Source organism: Diceros bicornis, chromosome 18, assembly GCF_020826845.1.
Source record: "Diceros bicornis minor isolate mBicDic1 chromosome 18, mDicBic1.mat.cur, whole genome shotgun sequence".
In the NCBI taxonomy this organism is placed as follows: Eukaryota; Metazoa; Chordata; class Mammalia; order Perissodactyla; family Rhinocerotidae; genus Diceros; species Diceros bicornis.
In genome coordinates this window covers 17,482,994-17,506,361 of record NC_080757.1, presented here as the reverse complement: position 1 = coordinate 17,506,361, position 23,368 = coordinate 17,482,994, and the positions used below count along the sequence as shown (strand labels likewise).

At 40.5% G+C, this 23,368-nt stretch overlaps 1 protein-coding gene across 2 annotated transcripts in view; it reads right to left on the bottom strand.

Annotated features, from left to right (window-relative positions):
* Window positions 1–11,995, bottom strand: part of BLMH (bleomycin hydrolase) — a 46,514-nt gene extending 34,519 nt beyond the window's left edge. The window contains exons 1-6 of one of the 2 annotated variants that reach the window (XM_058560171.1): window positions 11,801–11,995; window positions 11,296–11,493; window positions 7,591–7,700; window positions 6,627–6,768; window positions 5,940–6,028; window positions 4,488–4,580 (exon numbers count right to left, since the gene is read on the bottom strand). In XM_058560171.1, the coding sequence (XP_058416154.1) occupies window positions 4,488–4,580; window positions 5,940–6,028; window positions 6,627–6,768; window positions 7,591–7,700; window positions 11,296–11,493; window positions 11,801–11,813 (645 nt within the window). In that variant the 5' untranslated portion in view covers window positions 11,814–11,995. The remainder of the gene's footprint in view (window positions 1–4,487; window positions 4,581–5,939; window positions 6,029–6,626; window positions 6,769–7,590; window positions 7,701–11,295; window positions 11,494–11,800) is intronic. The other variant, XM_058560172.1, reaches the window with a different exon arrangement.
* Window positions 11,996–23,368: the final 11,373 nt, after the last annotated feature.

Below are 23,368 nucleotides of genomic sequence, written 5' to 3'. Positions count from 1 at the left end.
CTATAAATATTAGAAGAAAAATGGAAGAATTCTTTTTTTTGGTGAGGAAGATTAGCCTTGAGCTAACATCCATTGCCAATCCTCCTCTTTTTGCTGAGGAAGATTGGCCCTGGGCTAACATCTGTGCCCATCTTTCTCTCCTTTATACGTGGGATGCCTGCCACAGCATGGCTTGATAAGCAGTGCATAGGTTGCGCCCAGGATCCAAACCTGCAAACCCCAGGCTGCCGAAGTAGAGCACGCAAACTTAACCACTACGCCACCGGGCTGGCCCCAAGAATTCTTTTATAATTAGAGAAAAGCCTTTCTAATTAAAAACTATAAAAGATTTCAAATTTGACTATACAAAAGTAAAAAATTCTGCATAGCAAAAAAAAAAAAAAGCATATCACAGATAAACAACAAACTAAGACAAAATTTGCCACTCCTATCCCAAAGGGCTAATTTCTATAACATGTAAGGAGTGCCTGGAAATTGATAGAAGACCAAGAAGAAAAATGAGTAAAGGATATGAATAGGCAGTTCACAGAAGTGATGCTCAGCCCCACTCAAAGTAAGAAAAATATAAACTAAAACTACAATGAGATAGTTTACACATCAGATCGTTTACCTATCAGATTAGTAAGAATCCAATTGTTTGATAAATACACTGCCTTGATAAAACTAAAGGGAAACAGGTTCTCTAGATATTGCTGATGAGACTGTAAACTGGTATAATCTCCAAAGAGGGCAATTTGGCACATATATCAAAATTACAAATGTATATTTTCTCTGACTCAAAAATTCTACTTCTAGAAATGTAACTTACAGGTATACACGCACATATGCAAAATAATGTACGTACAAGATTATTTATTGCAGTACTTTTTTTAATAGAAGCTTCAAAGCAACCAGAATGTCCATTAATAGGGACCAGTTAAATTAATTATGGTACATCCAGACAATGGAATACTATGCAAATATTTTTTTAAACACAGAAATTCTTTCTGTATCAATATGGAAAGATTTCCAAGACATATTAAGTGAAAAAAAAAACATGCAGGGCCGGCCCGGCGGCGCAGCAGTTAAGTTTGCATGCTCTGCTTTGGCGGCGCAGGGTTCGCAGGTTTGGATCCCGGGCGGGGACCAGCGCACCGCTTGTCAAGCCATGCTGTGGCAGGCATCCCATATAAAGTAGAGGAAGACAGGCACGGATGTTAGCCCAGGGCCAATCTTCCTCAGCAAAAAGAGGAAGACTGGCAACAGATGTTAGCTCAAGGCTAATCTTCCTCACACACACATACAAAAAAATGTGCAGAACAATATGAATACACTAACTACCTGTGCAAAAAAAAGGAGGGGAAAAACAATATATATTTGTATTGGATTGTAAAAAAAATCTCTGAAAGGATAACTAACAGCTAATACTAATAAAAAACTAAAAAAATAATTTGGGGATGCATGGGAATTAGATAGATGGAGAACAGGGTAGGAAACAGACTTTCACTGGATACCTTTTTATATTTTTGATGTTTAAATTTCTTTAATTCAAAGAAGTCTTAGAAGTAAAAAATAAAAATACAGATAACTAGGTTCCATTCTCAAGGAAACTGGTTTTGTAGGTCTGGAGCAAGCCTAGTCCTATATATTGTTTGTAAGAGCTTAGAGCCACTACTACAGAATTTCCTAAGTAAATCGTAACAGTTTCCCGTCTCTTTTCATGGCATTGACAAATATTATTTCTAGTCTTTGTTTTATGTTTTATTTTTAACAGAGAGAGTTTTGGTAGAGAATACATTAATAACCCTAAGGGGATCTGGAAGCTAAGAAAGAGTAGATGCAATTGCAAGAGAGGTGACAAAACGTTTCCAAAACATCTGCCTTGTCTGTCATCTCAGCAAGCAACCTACACTTCTCTTCTCTTAGAAAGAACACCTTTAGCATAAACACTCTTCATTCAAAGCTATCTGATCTTCATGGCTGTTGATTTAGGTCGTAATTTTGATTTGCCTACAAGGCTGGGCAAATCACAGGCACTAATTTGTGGCTTTAAAACCATAGCTAGACTCTTAATTACCAAAGAGTCAGGTTCAATAAAGAGGATTCATTTGGGGGATTGTAATAAAAACCTATCACATAGACTTCTGTAGTCAACAGTTTAGGTAGAATCATTAAGTAACTAACTCCACAAAACATCCATACTCAGGTAAGGTGGTGTCTTACTATTTTTCCCAGGTAGGGGCAGAGGAGGAAAGATATGTGAAATACATCTGCCCTAATTCTTATCAGTGATGGTCAGGACATGGATCTTAGATACATCATTTAAAAGATCATTAAAGCAAACATCAAAAGCCAACAGAACGCTTATGATCCACAAGTAGTAGTATGTTGGCCCTTTTCCATAATTGTTTACAGAAGTTTCATCCTTACTTCACTTCACTATCTTAATATAATCACAAAGGAAGGCAAATTATGCAGGACATATGGCCTCAACAAGAAAGATCATTCCAAGCAGTAAGGGAAGAGAACTAACATTTACTGGACAACTGCTGGCATAGTGCCAGGCACTATGCCTTACATTTTTATGTTTAATTCCTTATTTGATTTTGTGATCAAATAAGGGGATTTTGCGATCCCCACAAAAATCCAATGAGGAATATATTTTAAATCCCAAACTGAATCTCAGACAGGGTAAGTGTCTTACCCAAGATCAGAGCTGTTAAGTGATAGAACCAGAAATGAAACCCATGTCCACCTAACTCCAAAGCCTACTTTTTTCTACTACATTCAGGTACCTCTCTTAAAACAGGAGCATTTAAGAAGTGAAAAAAGAGGTAAATATGAGATAATTTAAATGCATTTCGCAAAGTGAAACCTCTGCATTCATCCACTTAACAGGCATTTAAGAAACAACTATTGTGTCAAGCCCTGAGCTATATTGTACATGTTACACTTGAACAAACTGAGAGGTGAGCACTTAAAGAACCTGTCCCAGGCAACACAGTTGTTAAGTAACGAGAAGGTTAGAACTCAGACAGTCTGACTCCAGAGACCATGCTCTCAACTACACTCTACTGCCTCTCTAAAATTCAAAGACAAACATGAGTGAAGCATTAGTGTTGCCCATCGCAGTGAAAAAAATTAGGCCATTTTAATTCCACACAAACAGTCTTGAAAGGCGACTGTTGGTTGAGTGATTCCTAGTAATGATAAAAAAGGGAAATGTTTCTTTTCTCAAAGCAATTTCAGCTTTATGCATATTTACTTGGAATATGGATAGTATTAAGTAATAAAGATTCTTAACTGCTTTGATAATAAATATTACCTTATATTTGTTTAATGCTTTTTAAGTTTTCCAAAATGTTTTCACATACATTATTTTAATCGATATAACAATGAATAGCTTCCCATCTTTATTCTTAGAGAAAAAGCCAAAAGTCCTGATATCCACCTAACATCCCTCACAGCTCTGCCTTTCTAGCTTAAATTGCTACCAATCACACTCACAGAATGTATGTTTCAGCTACACTATTCTCTGAAGATTCCACCTTTGTTCATGCCACTGTACATCATGCAATTCCCTTTGTCTGGTATGGTTTTCCCTATTATCCATCTGGCAAATTTCTACTGCTTTTCCAAGAGCTGGTTCAATTACCTTCCCCATGAAACCTTCAGCTCATTGAAATAGTCACTCCCTTTTCTGTGACCACCAAATTGTTTTTTACACATCTCTAGCAAACAATTTATTACAATTATTCATGTGCTTTTTTCCCCCCAACAGATTGAGCTCCCTGAGAGTAGAGACTACGTCTTTCTCATCTTTGTATCCCCAGTGCCTGTTGGAGGAGGTAATCAGGAGGACGTGACCGCTGGCTGACCGAAGATCTGGACCCAGGCAATCAGAGGCTCCTCACCCCCTCCCCGTCCTTGGACTGTACACTCTGCCTACCATTCCCACAGTGGGAGCTGTTCCAAGGACAGAGCCTTGAGAGAGTAAGGTGTTGTTGAGACCATCTGGACTGTGTATGTGACTAAGTCCAGTTAAAGCCTCTATATAAACTTTTAAGATTCTAGTGGGCAGGTGCAAAGATCTCCTTATCTTGCAGCCGCCCAAGACAAGCCTTGTAAGTAAGTTCTTCTGCTTATTAAACCTGCCACCTCCCAATGTGGAGTGGTCTGCCTCTTTCTTCTATCTCTCCCTGCCCTCTGAGAGTATGGGGGCCAGTTTAAAAACAACAATGCCAAACTCATAGAAGGTATTCAGTATTTATGAAATGAATAAAAGAATGAATTACACAGACTACCAAACTGGGAATTAGAAGACGTAAGTCCAAGTCCCATAGCAGAATGGAAAACTCATATCTTAGTTTTTTCAGCTGTAAAATAAGTAATTTCCAATTCAATTCAACATTTATTGCAATGACTATGCTTCCTAAATAGTTTAACAGATGGGAACATTCTGAGAGTTCTTTAGAAGGGTCACAAAAAATCTAAATAATTGTCATTACCTCCTCCATCATGTCGTCCTGTGTAGCTGAGATTTCTCCTTTGGTTGCTCCACTGTGCACCAGGTTCCGTAGTCGTATACAGAATTCTCTCATCTGTGACAGAAACTTATTCAGCACTCCAAACGTTACCCAAATTCAACTGTAAATAAGCCTAATAGACCAACGCTAGTCCTATTTTGAAGTATAACTCAGCCAAGACCCGGGACAATGTTCATAAAAGCAAATGTGTTTTTCCCCAACCAGTCCACTTAAACACATAACTAAAAACACTTTCCATAAGAAGAAAAAACACAGGTTATTCCCAAAAAATACTAGATGGAACTGCTCCTGTTCTGCAACTGATGGTACCCTCTGCGACAAGCTGTACCTGGGTATAGGGAAAATATCTGATTCCATAATGCCTATCACTCTTAGAAAAAGCAGGAGACTGAAGATGATTATGCCACCAAATCACTCTTACAGATTTTTATTTAGAATTTTACTGGTGGTCCATTCTCCTTCTCTGCCAAATCATTATGACCATGGCTATACCAATCTCCAATACAATTTTCATTTTTGTGGTTTTCAATTTTGAGAGATGCCTAAGATAAAGGTGAATCTGAAATTTAACCACAGTGCTCAAGAGGATCTTGCTCCCATCTGAAATGGAATCCAATGCTATACTATTAACGATCTTTGCCTGTGGATAAGAATCCCTCGAGTTTCCTGGGTGGAAAATAACCTACTTTTAACATTGGCGAAACACATGTACAGTTTATTTTAAAATGTAATCTTTCTCCCAGGGATGACAAATCCAATTTTAGCCTCACAGATCAGGACAGCAGATTCTGGCAACTCCCAGTTCTAAAAAAAGATGTCTGGCTGGCAGAGCAGCATCCCTATAGGATTTATAATCCTCCCTGGGAAAATGGGTTATGTAGAGAATGATTCACTAAGATAACTGAAGCAATAAAGAGCAGTTCAGTGACTACATCAAATCTTTAGTGAGTGGATAAACTACCCTGATGTGGTTTGGGGAAGCCTCTGAACTCAGCATAATCTTTCAGGAAGTCTTGCAAATAGATTTTTTTGGAACGAAATACTAAAGTACTAGTACATAAAGCTGCCCCAGCCCACCTCCACTAGAACCAAGTGAGTGGCACAGTACCCAGTGTGCTGGTGGCCCATATTAATTGAGCATGGGACTTTCCTTCCTGAGCACCCATAAGAAAACATTAAAATCAATGGAAATAAAAGTGGAAGAGCTTTGAAAAGAAAAAAAAGAAAAAAACACCCTAACCTCAATTATTTTTGAAGTTAATATGTAGCTACACTGTTTTTGATAGACACCGAGTAGCCACCTTGTACATAAACTGTGTACACTGAAATGCTCAGGAATCCCCTTGGAAAATCAGCTGGGAGTTTTAAGGTAAGTATACTAAATTCAATCCCACCCTGCTCCATATGCTGTACCTTGTGATTCAGAATATCATTCATCCTCCTGCTTGCCTCTGTTGTATAAGATTCAGGGAAGCACTTCTTAGGGATAACACCATATTTTTCTAAAAGAAAACAAATTTTAGTGTTCAATAAGGTAAAAGTATACTCCAGCATCAGAAACCCTGGCAAAAATAGGTATTGTTTTAAAAAATAGCCCATTTTTTGCTGGACTAATTCAGAAAAAATCTTATGCTTCATATTATTGAACAGGTTATTTAATATGTCTATTTATTCATCTATTTTAGGATTAATTCTATTTTTTTTTTATCTATCGTACTTTGTAAAGTGCTCAGCATGATGAGGTTTTCCCAAAGGACAAAACTTTTTTGAATGAGGACATTTTCAAACAGTTGCAGTTTCAATGTGTTTCCTGATTACATCAATGGACAAGAGATACACTTTTTCATAGAAAGTTAATTCTACTTAATACAATCTTTTCTTCTCTAACCCACCCTTCACAGTACCTATCTCCTTACCTCTCATTTAAGAAAGGTACTTTATACATAAGAGTGTGAGATAAAGGTTCTTATAACTAACTGTATACCCTTCTGGGAAACCTATTTTACTCTGTACGTAACCACCAAAGAAACGGCCTATGCCTAACTACAGACCCTTGCTTGATCATGCTGAGTTTCAGTTCCATTAGAGAAAGGCTCTTACCAACAATATTGACAAGCATATCCCATTGTCCACCATCATTTGCAGGATTTGTAAGCAAATACTGCACCAGCCTCCCATCTTCAGGCTCCTTTTTCTGGGCTGTGTCCACAAAAGCATTTAAGAAGAAATAACAGCGTTCAACCTAGAGTAACAGAAGTTAAATAAAATTAAGGGAAAAGAAAACTAATACCTTTATTGGTATTATCAATAGAACAGGAGTCTTGGAACTACTGTAGATCCAACATAGTAGGTTATTTTTTCAATCGAGTATAATTGACATAACATTATATTAGTTTCAGTTGGGTTTTTTTGCTTTTTATTGAGGTATAATTGACATTATAGTAGTTTCAGGTGTACATAGTAGGGTTTTTTTAAAACTGAAGTTGGTAATTAAATATCAGTATCTGGCTTCATAAGACTATCTGAAGTTTCTTCTTATATCTGTGCGTATACATTCCAATAGTTTATCCAAAGCACAGCATTGCTTTATTTTGAAATAAAATCTGATATTTAGAGCTCTCAATCAATAAACATCTAATGGACACTTACATAATATACATTTTAAAGATTAAAAAATGGAATAAAATTATTTACTGTTTTTCAGACAAGTACTAGCTAGAGAAGAGGAATTAGTCCTAGAAAGACCACATAACCTACACAAAGCTGCTAAAAGGGGAAATTATTGAAAACAAAATTAAAAATTTTAAATAAGTTAAGAAACAAACAAGAAATAGTAGGTTGAGTCAGTAGACTTATTATTTCACTGCAAAAAGTAGCCATCTACCAACCAAAAGCAGTTCTGCCTTTGAAAAGAGTCAACTTTTGATAGTCTGGAAATCAGAATAAATGGTATCCCATCTATACTGGAAGGGCAGACAACAACCGAAAAAGCAAGAAATGAAGAGACAGTCCCTACCAAGGCTGACATTGAAACAGAAAGAAACTTGCAAGATCATTCCCATACCTTGTCCCAGAAAAAGAGGTAAGACTGACTAAACTCAAATTCTTCAATATTTAATTTTTTCATGAATGGAAGTCTCATAACATTCAGACAAGAAAAGATCCAGCATCGCCCTGAAACAAGAAAGCAAACCAAGAAATTATGATGAGTGTTCACATAGATTACACTGCTCCAAGCGTATTTCCCAACACTGAACCCACAACAAGGTCTTGGACAAGACTAAATCAGAGCAAAAAGATTAAAAAAAACCCCAATGAAACAAGAAAGGTAATAACTACTATTTGCAATATATATGCAAAAATATATGTTAATATCCTTAATATATTAAAAAAAATCTTTTTACTTATCACATAAAAAATCCATTACAGAGGCTGGCCTGGTGGCGCAAGCGGTTAAGTGCGTGCGCTCCGCTGTAGCGGCCCGGGGTTCACCAGTTCGGATCCCGGACATGCACCAATGCACCGCTTGTCAAGCCATGCTTGACGGTGTCCCATATAAAGTGGAGGAAGATGGGCATGGATGTTAGCCCAGGGCCAGTCCTCCTCAGCAAAAAGAGGACTATTGGCAGATGTTAGCTCAGGGTTGATCTTCCTCACGAAAAAAACAAAAAAAACAAAAAAATCCATTACAAATCACATTAGAAAAATAAATGAGCTAGAAAAATGTGAGCAGAGATCATGAATACATCACTCAATGGCTAAAAAGATAAAAATGAAAAAGAAACATTTTTTAAAGTTCATCATGAGACACCTGTTAAGCAAGGAAACATCATTTTTTAATTGCTAATGCCCAATATTGGCAAGCACTTGGGGAAACGGCATTATTTTTTGTGTGTGTGTGAGGCAGATCAGCCCTGAGCTAACATCCATGCCAATCCTCCTCTTTTTGCTGAGGAAGACTGGCCCTGGGCTAACATCTGTGCCCATCTTCCTCCACTTTATATGGGACGCTGCCACAGCACGGCCTGACAAGCGGTGCATGTGTGCGCGCGGGGATCCGAACCTGGGCCGCCAGCAGCGGAGCATGCGCATTTAACTGCTACGCCACGGGGCTGGCCCTGAAACAGCATTATTTACACTGTGGATAGGGACCTAAACAGGTACAAAATATCTGAGGGTGGTTTGGCAATACACGGCAAAAGCTTTAAAAAGTCCTTCTCTTTAATCGGGAATATGTGATATATGCTTCAATATAAGGTGACTCTAACATAAGTCAATTCTGCATTCTCCCAACGACAATTCAAAAAAAAAGCTGTTTAGCTAACTAGATTATATAAACATTTAAACATATAGATAATAATAACTGTCTACCTATAACATTTAACTTAGAAATCCAAATATATACAGATATTTAAAACCATGTTAACATAGTAAACTGATGTAGAAGCATTGTTTTTTCCACTTTCACAGGTCATTTTCACACTGATTCATACTCTTCACATGCATTTTGCCATCGGTGCCTTTGCCACCATTAGCTCCATTCTTTCAATCAGAACACATCACTTTTTCTCCACCTAGTATGTTTGAGTCACAGCAATGTTTTGAATCCATGCATGATGCTGTCCCTGAAAATTTTATGCCACACCTCAACTACACAATCACATTCTTCATTTGTCCTGTAAGTGGATAATCACAAACTCCAAAATGTCACCATTTCCTGTACTGACTAAAGTGATCTTTAGAAGGTCTATTTACAATGATATCCAACATTTCCATGTGAGGTCATGTCTTAGGAAGATACTGTGTTCAAATTTTTCGCCTTTTTAAGAAACTGATTCAAGCAAATGATCTCTAGCACAGACTGAAGTCATTTCAGAGTAACGTCTTTGCCAAATTGTACTTTGCTTCAAAATTTATTAACTGAGAGTATACATCATGAGAGTCTCAGTAAAGCTTCAAATATAGGGTAACTCTCTCTTTGCTGAAGAAAAATTTAGAGGGAAAAAACTTGACTTTTATTTGGGCATAAATTCTGTACTGATGTGAAAATATGTTCAAAACGTATTGGTAAGTGAAAAAGATACGTAGGTTACCCAACAATATATAAGGTATCCTCCCATATTAAACACACACACACATACAGAATAAAGATTTAACAGAAAAAATATTTACTTGTTGGTATTTTGCAAATATTTTACACTGAGCAACGATAATTTTGTAGCAAGAAAAAACAATTAAAAACAAGTTAACTATAGTGTTTTTTGAAAGTCACTAATGACTTAGCATAGCTCATCTTTACCTTAGGTTTATCTATAGTCCACCTCTCTCATATACACTATATATTTCTAGTAAAAGGAATCTGGATAAACTGATAATGTAAAAACTGCATGAAAATAAACTACACAGCTCATGTGCTATTTGTATCTTTTGTAAATAAAAGTGACAATACAGAATATATAAGACCTGATCTGTTCCAGGTGAACATTTCTAGGTGTTTCCCTAAGAGGTCACTGCAATCTGAACTATGTAAGACCACTACAACATCATTAACCGGATCATTTATAGCCTGTCAGTCCATACCACCCCAAGCAGCTTCTACTGTGGCAAAACATTAATTATTGCAACGTCATGATTTTTTTCCTTAAAATTTAAAAATCAACTTCACTGAGGTGTGATTTACATACAATAAAATATATCCACGTTAAATGTACACTTTGAGTTCTGATTGGCTCTAAGCAAGCACTGATCTGCTTTCTGTCAAAATTAATAGACTGGGAGTAGTTTTAAAATGGACAGACTTTAAAAAGTCCTTTTAGTACAATTTTGTTGTGAGAATATCCTCCTTCTTTAGATTCCTGGATAACCAATCTTTTACTGTAGCTGTTTTTCTGACAGTGGTGCCAGACAGCAGACAGCAAGACAAGAGCTCTTGACCAGTAAGGCATGAGAACTGAATTCTCTTCTGTATTACAAACCAGTTTATTGGTGGCAACTGAGCCCATTAGCACATATGCTCAAGCTACAACCAAAAACCATATTTAAAAATAACACTTGACATTTTGATGCAATTACATTATACCTTTTCCATTTCATACATCTGTATATAACCTTCAGAGCAATTTTGGGGAGTTCTCTAGGGCACGACCATTTTGCATGGTCTGTTTTGTCCCAAGAGCATATATCTGCAAGACATGGGCTGCAATCACATAACTCCAGAACAGACTACAGTGAATTACATTCAAATAGATGACCGTGGACTTGTCACTTTAGTGCTCAAATCAAATATGCTAACAAGCCACAGAACACCAAAACAATTCACAGACTAATGTTCTTACACCTGCCTTTACCTCAGCCTGTTTTCTAGGAATTTACTACAAGTTCTTTCCATACAAACCTCTGCTCCCTTAAGACCATTCTCAAGAGACCAAAATGGGATGCTGTCAGGAACGTCAAGTAAAGTAAGCAAGAATTAAAAGTACCAAGACCTCGGGGCCGGCCCGGTGGCGCAAGCGGTTAAGTGCGCGCGCTCCGCTGCGGCGGCCCGGGGTTCGCTGGTTCGGATCCCGGGCGCGCACCGACGCACTGCTTGGTAAGCCATGCTGTGGCGGCGTCCCATATAAAGTGGAGGAAGATGGGCACCGATGTTAGCCCAGGGCCGTCTTCCTCAGCAAAAAAAGAGGAGGATTGGCGGATGTTAGCTCAGGGCTGATCTCCTCACAAAAAAAAAAAAAAAAAAAAAAAAAAAAAAAAAAAAGTACCAAGACCTCACCTGAGCTCTTCTGGTTGGTGACGGGCTTGCCTTCTTGAGGCACAACGTGCTGGAACACGTGCTGAGCACACTGTACCGTGGCCCTCTTCAGACAGATGTCCAGCAGGTCGTGGGTGGTCCCGACATTCTGGGCAAGTACGAACTGAGGGTCGGAATTCAGTTTCTGAATCACAGCAGCTACCTTCTCCGAATTCAGCCCTATGGGAATACCAAACGGGATGATTAACACCAAAAACAAGCTGAGGAGGGCTGATCCCGGACTCGCCCCCGGCTCTAACTTCAGAAGAGCATCCTGAGGTGACCATAGCAGCGGAGCAGCCCTTTACTGGCGTCCTCCTCCAAGACGCCGTCTCCCTCCAGGCCGCTCCAGCCCGCTCAGAAAGCTCCATTCCCGCCACCGCCCCCGGTCCCAGCCCCAGCCTTTCCCCGCCGCCGGGCCTCCGGGGCCCAGCTGAGCCCCCACGAGGACCCCGGCCAACGTCGGCGGGGAAGAGCGGCGCCTCACCCGCGCTGCTCATGGCGCCCACGCTGCCCGGCGGGGGAACGGTAGTTTCCCGGGTCCTCAGGCGACCGCCGGGGTTGTACCACAACTCGCTGCCTGGACAGCCCGACCTGCCTCTCGCACCCCGAACGCCGGAAAGCGGAAACCGGCTTGCCGGCCGTGGAGGGTTGAAGCCGCGAGAAACGGGGTCCGCGGAGGGACAAAACTCCCGCCTCGCGTTGCTGAGTCAGCGCCTTCGAGGCTGGTCCAGCCCAGAGGAGGGCCGACGGGGGCGGGCTGGTGACGCGCTCCGCTCCGCCCGCGCCCCAGCTCCAGGGCGGGTCCGGAGGCGGCTCCGACCCTTGCTCCCCTTCTTCGAAGCACGTGGTCCGCCCGGGAGGCGCCGGCGCCCACGGCAAACTGTGATGCCGCTTCCTGGCCAGTCGGGCGCCGTCCCGGGATCAGGTCCGCTCCGAGTGGGGAAGCTGAGGGGTTGCATGCTGTGCCCAGAGCCCGAATTCTCTAGCATTGGGGAGTTGACCCCATTACGCCTTTTCTGAAGCCGAAAGAGGACTCAAGGCAGTAGGACGGAGCTGAGGGGCCGCATAATTAAGCACAGGGCTTAGGGTGGGTTGACTCTTCACAAAAATGTACCCAAAGGCTCTTCCTATAGACATTTTGTGCTAACCAATCACTGCATCTTCCATGGCAACTCGTTGCTTGCATTCTAGTCAGAACCAAGTTCTTGTATTTGAGGGGAAATTGGAAACCAGCTCTTTCCCACGCGCTCAGAAGCTACTACACGGTTCTACAAATATACATCTGCTCTTTTCAAGAAAACTGCCCATTCTGGGCTTAATTAATGGAGTCGATGAGTGTCTTCTACCTAGCCCAGCATGTATTGTGGGGTTTAACCAAGGGGAGTGACAGGGGTCAGTCTCATGCGTCGAAACGGTCTCGCCAGGCCCTGTGCAAAACCTGCAGATGAGCGGCCTCCACCCCGATCCCGGCTTTCAAAATAACTCAGCGGTTTTCCCAGGTTTTGAGATTGTGAAGCCCTTTTATATTGTTTTTCGTGCTCTGAAATCTCAACCCTTACTGAGATGTTGGGATGGGACCCACAGGTGATAAAACAAGTACAAGTAAATCTGCCTTATCATTGACAATCCTGACTCTGCCACTCACAACAGTGAGAGTCTTCTGTGGAACCTAGAATCTAGGTCCTAAATTGAAAATAATCATTGGTTCTAAGAAACCCTAATATCTGGAAAAATACGCACTCAGACACCAATCAATCATTTGAGAAATCACAGATCCTATCTCCCTAGAGAGATCTAGCTAAAGTTTGGGGATATGATATAGCAACTGTTTACAGCAGGGCCCATCAGCTGTCCCATTCTGAGATCCTTCTGATTTCTGAAGAAAAGGAACAGGCTGAAAGAAATCATTAGTCCTTTTGCAAAATGCTATTCAAGCATCCTGCCCAATTCAACTCATAAAATTTTATTCATTGTCTACCATGTACCAGGCACCAGGCAAGCTGCTGATGTTAATGGAGACTAACAAAGCTTAATCTTGCCCTTAAGAAATTCACAATGTAGTGGGAAACAGATGTAAAATAACTTTTAGACAACCTGTGCTAGCATACAAGTAGAGCTGGAGAAGCAGTGAGGAAAGATTAGGGCTGGAGGTACCTGAAAAAAGAGGTGAGGAGTATAATCTTAGAGTGGATAGGATTTTACAAGGGAAAAAACAGAGTAAGCGCATACAAGTCACCAGCAAAGGCACAGAGGCGTTAAAACACATGAGAAAATCATGTTCAAGAAACTGTGCATCATAGTCTGATGTGGTTAAGAGCAAGAAAGTTATTGATGTCAGGGGCAAGGTGTAGGGCTGGAAAGGTAGGTTTGGGCCAGGGTGTGAAGAGTTTTAATACGCCATGCCTGAGCATCTGGCCTTTATCCTATGGTTAATTAGAAGCCAAAATAGGTTTTTAAAGGAACAATACACTCAGTTCTGTGTAAAGGAAGAATCCCATTGGCAGTGGGGAGGGTGATTTGAAGGGGAGAGATTCTTGAGAAAGAGAAACTAGTCAGAAGGCTATTCCAGTAAGTAGTACACTCAGGGAGATGACAAAAGCCTTAAACTGTGGAAAGGGAAGAGGCACAGAAAATCGAAGTTTTCAGGTGAATGAAAGGATGAATGGTGGTGTCATTAACCAAGGGAGGGAATACAGAAAAATAGACGTGTGGGAGCATGTGAGTAAGCATATAATGAATTCAGTTTGGGCCTTTGCAAGTTTGGGGTACCCACAGGACACCCAGGAAGAGAAGTACAGGAGGCAGATGAAAAAATGTCTCGAGATTAAATAAGACACATAGGTCTTAGAACCATGCAAGTCACCAAGGTTGCAGAGGGAAGGCGGGTAGAGCAAAAAGGAGATGAAGACTGAGAATAGGACCGTGGACGGCAGTTTGCAGTTGAACAGGGTGTTCACAGCACAAGGGGACCAGGCTGAGTGGGGAGAATGGGACCTGAAGTCCAGTCCAAACTCTGCTTGCCAAGCCATGCACCCTGGCCCAGGGCTGTGCCCAATCAGAGTATGGTGCACATTTTACTACTTCTTACGAGGCTGCCATATGGGGGGTACCACTAACTCTAGGAATTTAAGGAATAGATGAAGACAGAGGAGCCAGCAAAAAAGACAGAGAGAGCAGTTAGTGAGTAAGAGAAGACCTGGAGTTTACGTCCTGCAATCCCAGGAGGGCAAGAGAAGATGGTGAATGGGCCTGAAAGCTGCAGACAAATTTGGCAACTGGGTCAGAGGTGAGCTTAGAGTGGGCACTGTCAGTGGAAAGGCAGGGTGAGCAGAAGCCACATTGCAGTAAGTTGAGAGGGAAGGAAATATCAGGGAAGCTCTTTTGGAAGAAAAGGAAAACTTATGTCTACTTGGTGGATGAAAGGCAGGAACCAGTACAGATGAGAAATTAAATATATGCCAGAGAGGGTACAATTGTTAGAATAAGAGCCCAGGAAAAGAAGAGGGATAGAATCACTGAGGATGGTGGAGAGGACCAGTTTTACAGCTACTGCCCCCCTTTTCTTGCCAATGATTACATTTCCCCACCCCATGCCCAGAGATTCCTGTCATCACCACCTTGCCAGTTCTCCTGCTCTGCCCTCATTGTCAGGGTGGCACCCTTAGCATCACCTTTCCACCCAGCAACTCACACCCATAAACTCAGCCCCATGTGGACATGGAGAAGAGGTGCAGAAGAAAATAAGTTTCCCAATGGGTCTGTCCCAAATGCCCCACCCGGGAAGACATATCCCCAAGAATAGAATTCTTAGGACCTACCCCTCTAACTCCATTCAAAAGAGATGTTGTTGGGATCTGTGACACTTCATGGAACAAAGCAACCAGAAACAGAATTCTAGTTTGAAATCCACAATATTGGAAAAGAAAATCTCTATAAATCCTGTGAAGTGGCGTCACCCGCCATTGCAGATATGCCTTCTGCCTATGGCTTCCATGGGGCTCCTCCCAGCTAAAGCAAACAGGTCAAGGCAAATTCTCCATCCTGGCTCCCCACCTTTGCTGTCCACCAGTTTTTGACATGTGTTGGCCCACTGCTTCTACTTTGATGGAAAAGACCAGATATTTATGTTGGATGAAGTCTGGACTAGAATCTAACACAAATATTCTACAATTCTATGAAACCTATTCACATTTAAGTGTTGTCGCCCCAACTAACTCTGAGATTTGCTTTGGTCAGAAAGCCTCCTGGTATTTCACCAGACCTGATCTCGAACTTCAGAGTTCACACACTGGTGTCCTGCTAGGCCAAATTCAGCTCCTAGATATATTGTTTGGCCTGCATGGTATTTTAAATTTTTTGAGCCAGTATTTAGAATTGGGGAGGTTTGTATACAAATGTGGGTTGCTGGTTTCCCTTGAAAATCTCGTTGTTTCCCCATGATAGCCATTTCTCCGTTAAAAGTGAAAAACAAAAAGCATATCAAGGGGGCCTGCATAATTTTTTTTATATCTAGCTTGTTTCACTAATTTACATTTATTGCCTGTGGATATTTGAGTTTTTCAACCCCTGAGTTAGGGTGACCTAGATGAAGTTTGAGAGGACTACCTCTCTCCTTCCACCGTCATCCCTACTCTTCACCCCAAAATTCCTGCCTCCCTAGGATGAGCAAAGCCAGCAGGAGCTGACTCCACTAAGGCTTTCTTTTTCTTCTTTTTTTCTTTTTGTGAGGAAGGTCAGCCCTGAGCTAACATCCGATGCCAATCCTCCTCTTTTTGCTGAGGAAGATCGGCCCTGGGCTAACATCTGTGCCCATCTTCCTCCACTTTACATGGGACGCTGCCACAGCATGGCTTGACATGTGGTGCGTTGATGCGTGACTGGGATCCAAACCTGTGAACCCCAGGTCACCGCATCAGAATGTGTGCACTTAACCGCTGCGCCACCGGGCCAGCCCCCACTAAGGCTTTCTGATACTGGATCCTGGAACCTTGGGGGCCCAGAGGAGCCTATATCCCTTCACTACAATTTACCCATCTGAGTACAGGTAACCGGCAGCTTCAGGACTGCTACTTTCCCTGCCATTCCTAAACTCTGTGTAGGTTTAATCCAACCCTTCTCTCCCTTCAGATTCAGATTCTGAGTGTTTGACATATTCCGCATTAGTGGTAAATTATGTCCGTTCTTTTTATTTTTTTTTGAAACATTGTCCAGTGTTCTGGAACGAAATTGTTATATTGGCAGTATTATTCCTACCTCTGGATATGACATTTCTGCCACTCACTCACTGTTTTAGGTGCTAGCAATTCACAGAGCATTCCAGGCAGAGGAAACAGCATATGCAAAGGCAAAGAGGCATGATGGGCTTGAGTGTGATTCAGGAACAATGAGAAAGTCTGGCCAAGTTTTGTGAGTATCTGAATTACGCAAATTTGAAATAGTTCGTTATAAGCTATTAATAACACCTTACTATATGCACAAAATTGGAAGCAATATGAAGCCTTCACAATGTTTAACATTTGTCAGGAATTGAGTACTTTCAAAGCTGGTGGTGGCTCAGTGAATTAGAAACTGTTTATGCTATTGCCACATGGCGGAGCCATTTTAGCTGGTAAAATATTACCTTCCCTTCAATAAAATTGCATTTATTGCTAAATAGTCTTGCTAAATACTATTGCTAAATAGTCTCGAATTATTGACCTTTTTAATTTTGTGGGAAGGTTTCAGGAATGTATCTCTTGCATAAAATTAAACTGCACTACAATTTGGTGTGGCAAGAATGTAGAGTAAATGGTAGAGGGAAAGAAGACATAGAGGAGGTGAGAAATGAGGTTGAAAAGATGCTTTATAGTCAGATTGTGAAGCACTTTGAAAGGCATGCATCCTTTATTCATGGAGATATTACTATATCCACAAAGTCCCTCCACAAGCAGTGAGAAGAATATCATCTTCAAGTGATATTACTCCTAAAGGCAATACGTTGGCACTGTATGTTTCCCAAATATTTCATGTATTTCTCTCTCTGTCTGTCTTTCTTTCTCTCATTCATTCAACAGCTATTGAACACCTACCTTTTGGCAGCAGCTGTACTAGGCGCTTGAAATAGAAAAGTGAGTAAGACATTGGTCCTTGACCTCAAGAAGCTTCAATTTAGTGGGGAGAATAAACAAAAAAATTAATCATTATTTTTTGATTAATGCAAAAAATATTCAGTGAGCACTTACGTGTGTCAGGCACTGTATGAGATCTAGAAATACACAGGAAAGCCAGACGGATAAGGTTCCTGCCCTCCTGGTGCTTACCTTCTAGTGGGGGGGACAGATAAACTAATAAAAGGAGATAATGTCAATAGTGGTGTAAAGAAACTAAAACGGCATGATGTGAGAGGGACTGGCCAGGGATAGTAGTAGCATAAAAAGCCCCTCTGAGGAGGTGAACATTTGGGTTGAGACTGAATGGCAATAAAGATCTGGCCATGTGGGGATCTGTGGTTGCAAAAAGAAAGTTGCAAGAAGACGGGAAAGCAAGTGAAGGGCCTCAGGATAGGAACAGGCAGCGCCCAACAAGGTCATAAAGAACCCAGCTTCTTTCCTGCACAGGGATCTGCCATCCGCAGTGTTAGCACCATCCTTGGGCTCGTTTCTCTCATGCTTCCTCCTTCAAGTCCAGTGGAAAAAAGTCTGGCTTTTTCTCACTCCCTCCTAAGAGTGAAGACCATCTTTCTCAGAAGCTTTCAGCAAATTTCTCCCTGAACTTTATTGTCCAAAATGAGGTCATATGCCTTTTCCTGAACCAATCGTTTGCTAGGGGAATGGGATTACTCTTATATCAGTCAGGCCTGTCCCTAGTGTAGTAGTCAATTCCCCAAACTGCATTGCTTCTCCTGAGTGCAGGAGGGGTGTTGGGAGTCAACCATAAAGTTCATGACGCTGTAGTAAGGAGTTTAGATTTTATTCTAAGTGCAATGGGAAGGAGTGAAGGGACATGATCTGATTATGTTTTTAAGGATACATTGAAGATATTTGCAACACATTTAATTGCAAAAAAATAATATCAAAAATACATAAAGAACTCCTAAATGTAAAGAGGAGAAAGACAAACAACTCAATAGAAAAATAGACAAAAGACCTCAGCAGGCATTTCACAAAAAGGGAAGCATGACTGACAAATAAACAGTAATGATGGAAATGCAAAATAAAATTGTAATAAGATGACACTTTAGATAGGCAAAAATTTTAAAGGCAGACATTAAAAAGTACTATTGATAATTCTTACATACTGCTTGTTGGAGTATAAGTTAATATCACCACTTTGGAAAACATTTGTCAGTATTTTGTGAAGTTGAAGATGCGCATGCTCCTTAACCCAGCAACTTTATTCTGGGGTATATATTCTAAAGCTACTCTGTCCAATATGGTAGCCTCTAGCTACTTGTGGCTATTTAAAATTAATTAAAATTAAAAATTTACTTCTCAATTGTAGTAGTCGCATTCCAAGTGCTCAGTAATTACACGTGGCTACTATATTGCACAGTGTAAATATAGAACATTTTCATCATCACAGTAAGTTCTATTGGACAGCCCCGCCCTAGATTGCAATTCTTGCATACGTGCACCAGGAGTCATAGCTAAGACTGTTTATTTCAGCATTGTTGGTGATTGCATAGAACCTGGAAAAAATCCAGTAGTTCATCAACAGGTAGTTGCATGAATTGTGACATATTCATACAATGGAATGCTCCACAGAAGTGTAAATCAACATAGATGAATTTCAGAAACGTAATGTTGAATGCAAAAGGCAAATTGCAAAGCAGATGGCATGGGGCCATTTTTTAGAAGTTTAAAAACAAGCAAAATCAAATAATGTATTGTTTAGAGATACATACATACGTGGTAAAAGAATTTTTTTTAAAAAACAAGGGAATATTAAACACCAGATTTAAGGTAGTGTTTGCCTTTGAGAAAGGGAGATAGTCACCTTCAAAGATATTGACAATATTCTATTTCTTAAACTGGTGGTGGGTACATGGGTGTTTATTTTATTCATTATCTCTAATTTTATACATTATATTTTTGTATATATGAATATTTCTTTTTTTTTTTAAGAATATACCTTTAATGGTAGTTTGGTTGTTTTTTTGTGAGAAAGATTGGCCCTGAGCTAACATCTGTGCCAATCTTCCTCTATTTTGTATGCAGGACGCTGCCACAGCATGGCTTGGTGAGCAGTGTGTAGGTCTGTGCCCAGGATCCGAACCCATGAACCCCAGGCCGTCGAAGTGGAGCACGTGAACTTAACCACTATGCCACTGGGCAAGCCCTGAATATTTCTTCTTAAAAAAATCAGTCTAGCTGCAGTATAAATGATGGACTGAAGAGAGACGAGAATGTGAGCAGGAGACCTGTTAGGAGACTATAATTTGTCCAGGCAAGAGGTAAATAGTGACCTGGACCAAGACAGCAGCAGTGTAGATGAAAAGAAGTGGCTGAATATAGCATGTATTTTGGAGGTGAATCACCCTAACCCTAATCTTAACCCTAACCATTATGCTCTGGCAGAGGTTGGCACAGTGCAACGTGGAGGATGGAAGAGGAATATTTAAGTCAGACTGGGAGCTTTAGGGAAAGCTTCTTGGAATAGATGACAGATGATCTAAGTTTGGGACAATTAGGAGTTTATTAAGTGATAATGACTGAGGAAAGGCATTCTAGTTGGAGGTAATAGCTTAGGCAAAGATCTTAAGGCAGCAAGTCTCTGTTTGGGAACTGAAGACACTGAGCAGAGATGGAACTAAAGAGGGAGAGAGAGCAGGGCCCAAACAGGGAGGGCCCACTGTGCCACTGAGGGGTGGAGACCTTATTCTGGAAGGTGCAGGGAAACTGCCTCCATTTTTCTTTGATTTTGCCAGGGAGAAAGGAAGATCCCTGTGAACAACAAAGTAAGGCACTGATATAATGCTGTGAGAATCTAGCCACAAGGAGATCCTGGTTGGGCTGCTCTGAAAACGCTTCTGTTTGTACTAATCCTTTTTATATAATGATCACCAAAACCTAAATTTTGTAGAATTACAGAAAGATTGAAATGAAGCTGAAAGGAAAAGAAGGGCACATGGAAGAGAAAATGATAGATATGAAAAAGGAAAAATTGGACCCGAGAGAAAATAATAATTAAATACCACTGGAGACCAGAGATCCTGGTTTCCTTTTAGGAATGCTGTTAGACTGGTTTTCCTTAAGGATGCCATGAACAAAACCAGAGCTTCCTTTAGTTCTTCTTTTGTGCGTGAACTACGATCTTTACCATCTGATGCAAATATTTAAGTATAATAATTTTGGCATTCTTATCCTCTTTTCAGAAGCGTTTCTTGAGACAAAGCATAAAAATCTCAGAAATAAAGTTAACATGCAGGAGTTGGTGACTCAAATCCACCTTTTCCGGTGCATATCCTTTATAACATTTTCTCATCCGATTTCCGTTTTTGCATCTCACCTTATTTTTCTTTCATTTACTTTTCTTTCTTCCTTGTTCCAAGAAGAATAATTCATCAGATAAAAGTAAAACTGAACACATTCACAGGGCAAATGAAAAACTAAAAAAAGATAACATGCACCTCACCCTGAAAGTGGCTGAAAAAATTAGTCTTTTTAAGACTGAAGAAAAAAAGAATATGTTCCTTAAAAGCCCTCAGTTAGAAAACCTGATTTCTTATGTTAAATAAGAGAGGCAGCATGGAGTGAAGAAAAGAGGCCAAGGATTGAAGTCCATTAGATCTGGTTTCAAGTCCCTACTGCTATTTATAGGCGTAAACAGTCATTTAATCTGAGTCTCAGTATCCTCTTCTGATAAGTGGGGCACCAGCTATAATAGCTGAAATTTAGTGAGAGCTTCCTATGCTGCAGGTCTTACAATGTACAAGACTTATTTCATTTAATCCTCTTAATAAACCTAAGTCAGGAGGTAGATTCTATTACTGCCCCCATTTTATAGATGAGGAAATGTAGGAACAGAGAGGTTAGGTAACTTGCACATCATCACACGGCTAGTAAAGTGGTAGAGTTAGGATATATATATACCCAGGTAGTCTGATTCCAGAGACTAAGAATTTAAGCTCTCTAAGCCTAAGGATCAAAAGATAGAATGTAAGTGAAAGCATTTTAAAACTCAAGTACTTTAGACATGTCAGTCTAAACAATAAACCTGCAGATTTATAAATTGCTGAGGGTTGCTGTATGTCGTTTTTCAGTTTGCAACAAAGCAACCATTGTGGATATTCCATTTGTGGATGCTTTAGGTTTATGGGTGCTTTTACTATAGCGTTTGACAAATGGAATATAATCAGAAAGTTTTTCTTTGGCACGTTCCTATGCAGCTGTTAAGTTTTCACATCGGCCCGTTTAAATTTGTCTGATACAGGTAGAAAATCATGATGACCACTCAACTCGACAAACAAGGGTCAAGTATAGAAGCCTTAATTAGATGACTAATAGCTTTGTGGGATCGTAAAACACATCGTGCCTACATTTACAGTGATCAAAAGAGATTGCGCAGAAATCTTTAGCAGGAGTATGAACTCGTTAATAAATCATTAAATATCTTCTTAAAAACAAGTATGATCCACATCTCAAATTGGGGCAAAGTCCTTTAGACTGGTGATTTCCAAGTGAGCCGAGTTTGTTATTAAGCACTTTTCTGGGTACCACAACTATAAAATTCAGGAATTCAAGGCTATGATTCTTTAGTGGCAACAAAGTTTATATCCTCTTTGGTGGAATGTTTTAAATGATGCCTCTGAGCTGCTTATTAAACCTACAAATGACAGCTGGAGTGAAAAATGACCTGTTTGGGGCTGAGAATCTGTTGCAAAAGGAACATACAGTTTGCAAAATGACACACAAGGAGATAGTAAGGCCTCCGAGGGTTATTTCATCATCATTAAATTTTTCTAATGTCAATCATATAACATGAGGACTCACAGGATCTTAGAGGTTATCTTTTCGTCTAGTCCCTCAGTTGGGAGTCTCTGAAAGATTATATGACATCCTTGAGTTGAGCAGCTCATTAGAAGCCGAGCCAGCATGAGAGACTTGCTTTTTGAAGCAACCGTTCATACATCTGGTAGCTTCTTGTACATCTGGCAGCTAAAACTTTTCCATGAGCAGTGTTAAATATACACAGCAGAGTTGCATGACAAGCTACGGGGTCCAACTACTCCCTTTGCCACCCAACATGTTCAGTGATACAAGTGGGTGTGGCTTACTCAAAGATTAAGTTCCAAAGTCAGGCAAAAATTGATTACAGTCAAAATTATCCTTGGAAGTTCCTTGGGAAAATATCACTTCAGAGACCCAAACACCTCTTCTTAATAAGCACAGCAGAGCAGGTTTTTATTCCAGTATGGGAAGAGATTGCTGTTTCTTTGGCTGAGAACCAAATGAAGTGGTTGGCTTGCATTTAAGGGCCATGTTGTAGGAAAAAAGCAAATCCTTGAACACTAGACCCATCCTCAGCATGGGAGATGCTCACATTTTAAGAGCCGTGAGAGAACTAGGACTGGCCAGCTGATTCTCTTCTCGTCTCCTACTCACTTCAGGGCACATGTTCTTTGAGTTGAATGGCAGACCTCATCACAGGCACTTTTAAGTTATTCTTTCTCTCTCTCTCTCTCTCTCTCTCTCTCTCTCTCTGTCTGCGCCCCCCACCCCCTTTTTTACCCATTCTCCCTTCCTTCCCTGTTTCTCTGTATCGACTTTCTGTTTATATTCAAATGTTAAATTTGTCAGTAATTGAGATTAAATGAATCTATATATGTTTGTTCCTGCTGTATAGAAACTACTATATAAGTTAGTTCTTAATGTAAGAGGCAATTTTGCCTAGTGATTAAGGACCCAGGAGCCATACTTGATCTAAATTCCGGTTCAGCCACTGATAAGCTGTGTGACCCAGGACACGTGACTTAAATTCTCTGTGCCTCAGTTTTCCTCCCCTGTAAAATGGATATGAATAAAATAGGACCTTGTTATGAGCATTGAGTTATAATATATTTAAAGTGCTTAGG